The sequence below is a fragment of the Lissotriton vulgaris genome, chromosome 5 (assembly GCF_964263255.1).
Source record: "Lissotriton vulgaris chromosome 5, aLisVul1.2, whole genome shotgun sequence".
NCBI classification, from domain to species: domain Eukaryota; kingdom Metazoa; phylum Chordata; class Amphibia; order Caudata; family Salamandridae; genus Lissotriton; species Lissotriton vulgaris.
Genome location: NC_141693.1, coordinates 1896582403 through 1896592566, shown reverse-complemented (window position 1 = coordinate 1896592566; position 10164 = coordinate 1896582403). Strand labels below are relative to the sequence as shown.

At 46.4% G+C, this 10164-nt stretch overlaps 1 protein-coding gene across 3 annotated transcripts in view; it reads right to left on the bottom strand.

The window, feature by feature from the left end:
* Nucleotides 1-1645: 1645 nt before the first annotated feature.
* Nucleotides 1646-10164, bottom strand: part of LOC147717652 (E3 ubiquitin-protein ligase TRIM39-like) — a 213715-nt gene continuing 205196 nt past the window's right edge. The window contains exon 6 of one of the 3 annotated variants that reach the window (XM_086924441.1): nt 1646-2943. In XM_086924441.1, coding sequence (XP_086780567.1) covers nt 2639-2943 — 305 coding nt within the window. In that variant the 3' untranslated portion in view covers nt 1646-2638. The remainder of the gene's footprint in view (nt 2944-10164) is intronic. The other 2 variants (XM_086924442.1, XM_086924443.1) reach the window with 2 other exon arrangements.

Here is a 10164-nt window from a genome sequence, read left to right as displayed (position 1 = left end):
AGGTAATTATATGGCAGAACTGACTGTGAAGTCATCTTATGACAGGTTCCATGTTGTGTCTGCGAGAGGACTGGCTGTGAAGGTATTACGTGGCAGGTGCTTTGCTGGGTCTGTCAGATGACTGACTCTGAACTGATCATATGGCAGGCTCTGTGCTGGGTCTGTAGAAGGACAATCTGCCAGGCGTTATCTTGTAGGCTCAGCTTGGTGTACAGACTGCCTGTTTTTTAACCTGTTGGCTGTGGGGGTTATTCCCCCGCTGTGCTGGGGGGCGGCACAGGGCCCCGGTGCTCATGATGAGGTCAGCTCATCATGAGCCACAGTGGCCGTGTGCTCATGACGAGCTGAGCTCGTCACAGCCACACCCGTTTTCTCAGAACGATCAGCAAAGCAGGGGAATTAGCCTCGCGTGCGAGCGTTCTGACCGTTAAGACGAGCTCAGCTCGTCATGAGCACACGGCCACCATGGCTCATGACGAGCTGAGCTCGTCATGAGCATGGGAGGGGTTAAAGGGAGTTGCAACAAGGTTTGTGTTGAGAAAGGACTGAATAGAAATGGATCGAAGCAGGATATGAGCCTTATCTCGGACAATAACAGGCCGTCATGGGACTGTATTGTCGGTTCTGAGCTGTATCACAGTGAAGGCTGTGATTGTTCATCAATCAGAGCTCTGATCACCAGGGCTCGTGTGAAGGTATAGGAAGGTGGCACCTGATCTGTGTAAGAAAAGGGACCGGCTATGAAGTGATGGAGCAGCAGCAACTGATTAAAGTTCCTACACACCTCTGATGCATCTGCAGGGATCTGAAGACAGGGCCTGGGCTCTCTGATCTTCTTCCAGTCTTTAGAATGGTCAGTGAGCTTTAGTTTCATGGGCAATGCTTTCCCATGGACTACATACTGGCCATATTTTAAGGAATGAATGAATGTATGAATATAGGCTTCCTAAAGCGCAAACGTAGCCCAGGGGCATCAAGACGCTGCGGTTAGGGATCAGAGATGTCCAAAGGTAAAAGGCTTAAAGATTCGAGCTGGTGAAGAGCCAGGTCTTCGAGGCCTTACGGAATGAGGAATCAATTTCCAGAGTCAAAATTGAGGAAGTTCCACAGATTGGCTGCAGCCAATAAAAAACCACTTCCCATCTGGATTTCCTGAACCTGGGAACTGTCACCAAATTCTTGCTGGCAGGTCTTAGCTGCTTGCTGGGGAAATATCTCCGAAACAGTTGTTTAATGCCTTCTGACCACATATTGTAAAAGGCCTTGTGCACCAGGCACAGGGCTTTAAACACAATTCTCCGACCCAATGGAAGCCAGTGCAGGCTTCTGATGGTAGCCGACCGGCACTACTAAATCCTGCAATGGGAATGTCCTGCGTGCTGGTGGTTCTGTCAGTAGGTCTCTTGTGGATGTGTGACATCTGTCTGAGGGGCGAGGAAGGCAGTTACAATGGGATTGTCCTGTGGGTGCAGGCTGGGGGTTCTTTTCACAGTTCTTTTGGTAAAGTACATCTTCTGTCTGGAGGTAGATGAGTAGTTTACAATGGGGTTTTCTGTTAGGTACCGGTCAGTGCTTGCACTTTTTATAGCTCTTTCAGAGAAGTGGATCGTATGTCTTGGTTTGGGGGTTTGCAGAGGGGTTGTTTGTTAGGTGCTGGCTGATGCTTGTACTTTTGTGCTTGAGGAACGTCTGTTGCTTGGTGAATACAAAGCTATTTTGCAAGTCTTCTGTCCATTTGTGTGTGTTTTTATCAGACCTTCTAGAAGGGACAAATCTGTCTCTGGCCTAGGCCAGCCCTTGCTCGCTGTGCAACTATATTCAAGCTAACCTAGCTGATGAGTGGATGAAACACCACAACCGGTCTCAGGGTGCTTGTTTCCGGTCCAGGGAGGACATGCCGTGGCAGTTTGGGCTGGACTGTTCCCATGAGGAGCAGGGTCAAGACTAATTTGCATATGGCTGGGTCCAAACTGGGGTGCAAAGTGAGCAAAAGAACGATGGATTAAACCCCGATTTCTTGACTTGAGTGTGAATGTTTGATTTACTCAGCATTCCGTCCGTCATGTGTTGCTACAGCCCTATAACCAGACACACCCAGGCATGTGCCCAGTGTTAAGGGATGCAGAACCCTTTAAATTAAGCCTGGATGGGACTTGATCAAGGCACATGTCAGAACATGTTCAGGTGTTAAATAGGGTGACTTCCACACCTGAAGGCTGTCACCGATACACACTGTGTTCCATTGCCACCCTCACGTTTACCTGAGCAGTGACACACAACCATTCCCTCTTTAGGCAACTCAAGCTGCATGTTTTATGCACTCGTTGTCAGCGACAAGTGTATGTTTTAAATGTGCTCACCATTATGACTTGCTGCGTTTTTAAAACATGTTTTCCCACTTTGAGTAATGTCTAAGCTATCCCTTTACCTAATGAAAGATACACGTGATTTACTACAAGTGGAAATAACCACATCTACATGTTCTTTCCACATTGATATGAGTGATAATATTGATTGCATGTGTTGTTCTTATACAGCCATCTCTAGGGCTGGCCACTTCTGGAGGGGTTATACGGATTATTGATCAGTGAAGGGAATGTACGTCCGAGTCACTGTCCAGCCACATTCGAGAGGGAGCTCAGTTTGTTGATGGCAGGCTTTCTGATTGGAGGAGGCATGATTGGGGCTCTCTGGTTCTCATCCGAGGACGAAAAAAAGAAGACCGGTGAGGCCAGTGTTCTGGGTCTTGGACGTCAGATGCACTTGGGGCAGGTCTCTGTGAGTTGTTAGGATATGAAACCGGGGGCATACGGAACTTAGGGCGTGCATAACGCTCTCGGCGATTTCCTGAGTGTGTTTCAAGTTCAGTCTTAGGAGGAGCTGTGTCCAGAGCTGTGTCCAGAGTGGTGTCCAGAGCTGTGTCCAGATCCCGAGTCAGCGCCTCTGCAGAGAAAGGAAACAAAGCGCTTTACTGTGGATGGAGAGGAGGCCAGAGGCTCTGAACAGAACCGCGTGTCGTTTTTATTTAATGCCATTTTATAACATCTACAAATGCCCTGTCACCCGATCAATTTAAACTTTTGCTCGATACATGATCATAAGTGCTGTTTTTCATTCAACTCTTACCATCTTTAGAGCGATGACACGGGCTCATTTTGGTCGGTTATACAGATATGACGCTTGAGAGATGAACAGCTGGCCCACGAGGCCTATCATACCATTATATGCCCATGTAAAACCTTCAGCTGTGTCCGCGCGCTTGAAACGCCCCCTTCCCTCTTCTTCACCGAGCCCTGGCTTGTAATGTCCCACAATTCATATCCGTTTTCTGAAGCCTTTTAGCCTGGGGTGCTAACCTGCAGCCCCACCCACCGGCTCCAGTTGGCTCTTGCAGCCTGTCATGTTTGTGGCCGCTTCCCAAACTTAAATCACAGACCCTGCGGCTGTGCCCATTACACAGTGCTCCTGCTTCCAGACATGTGAGTAGAATTTACCTACTATGATTCTCACCGAGGGTTCTTCTATTGGGGGGTTAGGGGCGACGACACCGGACACACACACACACGCGCACACACTCACACACACACACACTCTCTCTCTCTCCCTCTCTTTCTGTTAGGACGGGGTTTACACTCTGACAAATACTAATTACAAAACAGGCAGTTGTTAGGGCACTCTCCACCCTCTGACAATACCCTTCAGGAACAAATATGGCGTGTTCCGCACAACACACTAGTGTACCAGGAGGCACATGATGTGGGAACCGGCTTGTGGCGTCAGGTTGCTGGCCTCCAGTCTTCTAACTGGTATCCTGGGGCACCTTACTCCTACACCCGAACTAAGCCCTAAATGAATCATCTTTTTTTCTCCGTGTCTAAAGACAGTACCTGGGGTGGGGGTTCTTCAGTATTCTCTGCCCACTCGATAACGTTCTACAGTCTGTGCAAAACTGATCTATGGACGCGGAGACAAAACTCCGCACTGACCCGGGTGCTTGAGAGACGTCATTAGTAGCAGTCAGTCGTCCAGTACATGGCTATTTTTATTTTAATATTTAGGAGGGAAATGTGGTGCTGCGAGGACAGTAGATTCAGGTCCCTCTTCTTTATATACTGAGTTATTTTGCACTCCTTCAAACTCTATTTCAAACAACTTCTCACCTGCACCACCACCTATACCCGCTTTTTTCCCTTTAACTCCCTACCTCCTACCTCAACCATCACAGCTTTAGTCTATCATCATTCCCATCCCATTCACCTACCTCACTTGCATTTCACCCAACAGATCCCGCAAACCTTGGCTCAGTGGCGTAACGAAACTTGAGGGGGCCCCCCTGCAAAGTACATGGAGTCTGGCCCCCTATTCTCCAGACCTAATCAGGAGCTCTCTGGCTAGGGGCCCGCGCCCGTGCACAGTGATGAAAGGGGGCCCGCACTCCGCTGGCCATTTTTACGCCACTAAGCCGTACCAGCATCTCATTTTCTGCATAGGGACTCCTATCAGCACTCTTTAATTATATTCACCATTCCTTTGCCTATTGAACTACAATTGTTTTCCTCTAACACACTTCTGAATTCACTCTAATTTAGAAGATATCATCTTCTTTAAATCTGTCTTCATTCTCAAAAATGCTTGACTATTACCACCCACCATGAAGTCATTCTCCATCCTCCATTTATTTAAACGGGATCAGCCTCCAAAACTTGCTCTTGATGACTCATAAAGTTGTTGGGTTTATATAACAGGTAGTCAGTTTCCCCCTCTATCTGCATCTTCATCTGAAGAGCACCCTCTTGTCCTCTAAAATACTGGCCTGTTTCCTGGAGATTCCGAAGAATGATTGGCTCTTCTGCCGCTGCAATAACCAATAATGACGACATTTGCTAGCACATGTGTACACGTTACCTTTAATACCACATTTTATATCATAAAATGTTCCAAAACCCCTCCAAATCGAATTCATTTTTTAAAAATTTCTAGCACTCTGTGCTAAGTAACTTCACATTTATTTACTGACCATCAAAGTCTGCCCTCTGCCTGTTTGCTCCTGAGGCGGTACTCAGTCATCACTGTCTTCTGACTGACAGCAGAAGCCAAACATCAGGGGCAATGTATAAACAAGATGAATCCACTTTTTAGAATGGGGAGGTTTCCCTACGATGGTTGGGATCACCAGAGTTTTTAAAATACCCCTCACACACCAAAAGGTCCCTTGGTGTCATGCTTCATCATCGGGGTCTTCGCACCCCTCTACGGGATGCGGCTTGCTGCGACCTACGATTACGCGGGAGCACTAATAAACAACTATGTGTGGTGTGTGTGAGGGTTGATGTTTTATGTGCGTGAGTGGTGAGGTTATCGGCGAGTGATGTTAAAAAGTGCCTGGCTCGTGGGGTGGACACAAAAAATACTTTAATGGGCCCCCGGGCTGGCGCTGTTAAAAGGTTGAAAGAAACGGAGGTGTAGTATGCAGGACAATGTGCATCACCTCCTGTGTGTGTGTCAAAATGTTTCAGAGTTGTAACTCCTTCTTCAGGACTGGGGTACACAAATCCCCACCTTACTCACGTTTCTCTACTTTTAAAATTGTGTTATTTACAAAAAGTGAGATATGGTGCAGGTTATGCAATGTACCTACAAATTCTCGATTTTAGTCGCTATTTAGCTGACCTGAAAAGGAAGGGGACAAACATTTTTTTGTGGTGGTCCACTCCTTAGTATCCAGAAGCAAAGTGACCTGTGGGTAAAATCAACATCAAAAGTGCGGCTTAGATCTCTAGACAAAATTTGTCATACTATGTGGGAAATCGTGGCTGGTGTAAAAAAGATAGACAAGACATACAGACACTCAACATAAACCACACACTCTAAAAACTAACACACCGTTACAAGGTAGGCTGGTTGCTCAGCAAATCGCCATCTTGTGTTGTCATGGGATCAAAAATGCTTAGTTAATGCAGTGAGAGGTACCTGGGAAATAAAAGAAACATACTGTTATGTATTGGTTCCAATGCCTCATGAGCCTTAGGAAACGTAGGGGTCCTCGTGCTGGTTCGCTACCTATGAATAATGCATAGTCAGTGGTTTCTCCAGTACTTATATTGTCGTAGAGTTAGTAGTCCAAGATTGCTGGTAAGTATACTCACGAGATCTGAGAGAGAATGCCTCCTGACTGCCCCATACACGGCTCCGTTGAGAGTACGTGGTATGAGGGTCAGGTCTCGTTATTTATACTCCGTGAGATCGCCAATTAAAAGTATAATTGGCAATTAGGTAAACGGATCTCCTTACTTGGGTATTCCGGTGTTCGTGGCCGGGTAGCGGCTGAGACGTCAGGAGCGAATTCTGGGCATGCGTCCTGAGTGGACGTGTCTTTGTGCTTCAGCGTTAGTAAGCTTCGAAAGCGCCTGCGCGATTTGGAATGCTAATCTTCTGAATGGAAAAAACTACGTATCACGCCTAGGAAATCTCAAAGGATTCAGAAAGATTTAGTAGGGTTTTGTTCAAGGGTGGATGTTGAACGTCATGTCGCACAGGGTCATCCGGGTCCCCCTCGTCACATATGTGCAATCTACATCCAGTGGCTTCTCTCTTCTCGTTGCATGCAGTTATATATATGTTGGGGGTAGTGCCCACTGTGATGAGAAACAAGTTTATATATGTCAGTAGCTATATAGAAGAGTCGTATAGTGAGCAATTTATTATTGGGCAAACTCCCCTGTTCGGGGAACACTGCTCAGTTTGTGTCACTTTATGCAGGGGTGGACACAAGTGGTCAGAACCTGGACAGCTAATAATCGTCGTTTTTCATAGTCAGCGGGTTGTATGGGTAATGGGGGTCTCTTTTGGGTTAGGTAAGTTGGCCCCACAAAATTTCGTCATTTAGGCCTCTGATGTGGGTACCCAACCGGAATACCCAGCGTTGTTCTTTCTCAAATAATCCCACTTCTGATGGCAGTTGCTCTATTACTGTCCAATCTATGTCATTGACGCAATGTTGCGTTTCAAGAAAATGAGTGGCCATTTTGGTGGTGATTTTCTTGCACCTAACGTTGCTTTTGTGTCCATTTATTCGCACTTTAACTGGCCTGGTGGTCATGCCTAGGTATTGTAGGCCGCAGGGGCAGGTAATCATATAAACTACATTCTTACTATTGCAGTTCGTTAGTCTCCGTTGGTCCCACTTCGTGCCATTACTGAATGTCAGTTGTTTACTTTTTTTAGTAAGATGGCAGCTACCACAGTTGCTGCAAGGGTAGTGGCCCTGTATTCCATGTTGGGCAAGTTGTAGTTGTCGTTCAGGTTTGGGACGAGTGTGGACTAATATGTCTTTGAGATTTTTTCCTCGTCTGTGAGCAAACATTGGTTTCTCAAAATCTAATGTTCCACATGTGAGAATACGCCAATGTTTGTTTACGATCTTAGACACTTCATTGGAATGTGTGCTATACGTTGTCACACATATGGGTCTTGTTTGTTTTTTGCTGGATTGCACCCTGTCTTCCAGTAAGGCTTCTCTATTGTTATTCCTAGCCCTCTTCATGGCTGCATTAATGATTTGATCTGGGTACTGCCTTTTTTGTAGTTTCGTTTTGAGGTCTGAAGCTTGGGATTTGTAAGCGACCACATCAGTGCAGTTTCTTCTCAAACGGAGAGGCTGTCCGTATGGTAAGTTTGCCCGTAGGTGACGGGGATGAAAGCTGTCATATCTGAGTAGGCAATTTCTCGCCGTGGGCTTGAAATGGGTCGTTGTTTGTAAGCTGCCTTCTTTGTGGTAAGTGTTGAGGTCTAAAAAAAACAGTGCTTCGTTGGATACTGAGTGAGTGAACCTTAGATAAGGGTTTTGGACATTGAGCCACTCCATGAATTGTGTTACAGACGATTGGTCCCCTTGCCAGATGACTAGCACATCATCAATATACCTTTTCCAAGTGAGTATGTGCTGTCTGTACGGGTTGCTAGTGTGAAAAATGTAATTTGTCTCCATGTGATGGACATAGAGCCCGGCCAGACTAGGAGCGAAGGTACTCCCATGCTGGTCCCATGGCTCTGGAGATAGATGGTGGTATTGAATTCGAAGAAGTTTTTAGGGAGGGCCAGTGCGATGCACTCAAGCACTACTCCTCTAGGTGTCTGGTACTTCCAATTGGTACTGTACAGGACCTCCTCTATGATTGCTAATGTTTCGTCGTGGGGAGGCTCGTGTAAAGGCTCTCAACGTCGAGACTCAGCAACAGCTGGGTACCTGGATCAAAGGTGAGCTCTTTCAGTAATTGTAAGACTGCCTTGGTGTCTTTAAGGTAAGTGTCTGTGGTCTGCACTAGAGGGCGGAGAAAGGCAACCGCAAATTTTGAGAGCGGTTCTAGGATAGATCCTATGCCAGAGACTATGGGTCTCCCTGGGGGGTTGTCCAGTTTCTTGTGTATTTTTGGGATACAGTAGAAATATGGCGTCCTCTGTGATTTTTACATTAGGAACTCTGCTTCCTTCTTTGACAGCCAATCATGTGTCAATGCTTCCTCCACCATCCCGCCTATCGTGATTCTGAGTGCCTCCGTCGGGTCCTCTGACATGATTTTGTAATTGCGTCTGTCAGACAGTAATCTCATGCATTCCTGATTGTATGCTGTCGTGGTTTGGACCACTATCGTTTACCCCTTATCGGCAGGGTTTATAGTGATCTCTTTGTTGGCAGCCAGCTCCCGAATAGCCTCCTGTTCTACTCGGCTTGTATTATGGAAACAGGCTCGGGGTGACGAGCCAAGTACCTTTAATTCGCTCATTACTGCCTTCTCGAAAGTAAGGACCTCAATTGGTAATAAGGTGTCCGGTGGCGTAAAAGTGGATTTCGGTTTTAGGCCTGTGTCTGTATCATTGGTGCTTTCTTTATCTTTAAAGAAAGTCTGTAATTAGATTTTTCGGACAAATTCTTGCATTTCGGTATGTCATTTAAAAGAGTCAAGTTTGTTCGTTGGGACAAAACCTAGACCCTTATTCAATACCGCCATTTGGATGGTTGTCAGTTCCCATGGAGTGATGTTGACTACTAAGTCCCCCTCTTGCTGGTTGACGGGTGGCTCGGGAGTGCTCCCGTCATACTCCTAGTGTTCATTCTGGGATCCTCCTGCTCAGGGTCTTGCCACATGACTGTGTTGCCCTTCATGTTCCGACCTCTTCGGGGTCCTTGGCGTGACCCTAAAAAAGACTGAGGGTTAAAAAAACCTGAATCAAAGTCTGTGTCCCACTGTTGAAAATTGGGTCCTGATTGTGTGGTGGACCGTACTGGTATGGTGGGAAAGAGGTAGGTCCTGGATACTGGGGATGGAAGGGTTGTGCTTGATACCCACTCCACCCTCTTTGTCTAGGGTACTGTTGTCCTTGACGTCTCTGGTAACCCCTTCTCTGTCTTTGGTTGCCGCTTGAATTAGATCCAGATGAACCACAATCAGCCCTCGCTATCAGTGTCGCTGTTGTTATTCATAGCGATATAGCCCTCTATTGTGTATGGGTAGGCTCCCTCAGATGTGAAACGGTCTTTGTCCTTTTTGAGTTTAATAAATTTACTTTGCTTAAGGGTAATCTCAAAATCTGCCATCTGCTGGTTCAGTTCATCAAGTCTTTTTTAAAGGTCTGTCGGTTTTTGGTATGTCTTGAGTTGTACTTCAATTTTTTGTATGTCTACCTTAAGTTCTTGTGTGTTTCTGGCGGCCGTTTTGACTATCAGCACTAGACAGTCACGTGTGCAGTGCCATGATATTAGTGACCATTCTTTTTTAAACAGCGCGTCTGCTTGGAAAATGAACGGTTCGTTTTTGACCAAGAGTCTTTGTGGTGCTATCTTATTCCTCAAGTACTCCGTCATTAGCAAGCCATGGAGGGCTGCCTTGATTTGTGTTCTCCTCAAATTCGTTAATTCATCCCAGTCAGCTACATTTGGTCCAGGTTCAGTGCTGCTGAGGCCTTCAAATGGGTTGATAGCTGTCAAGATTCGATCTATTTCTTCCTCGCCAAAGGTGAGGCCATTCTCTTGTTTGTTGGCAGCAGGAATCCAGGGCCACGTGGCGTGCTATGCTCTTATAAATATGAGCATGCACAATGCTGCCCCCTGATATCTCAGTCACTCAGAGCATGCACAATGAGATGTACTTCCAAGCTTCTTTCGTC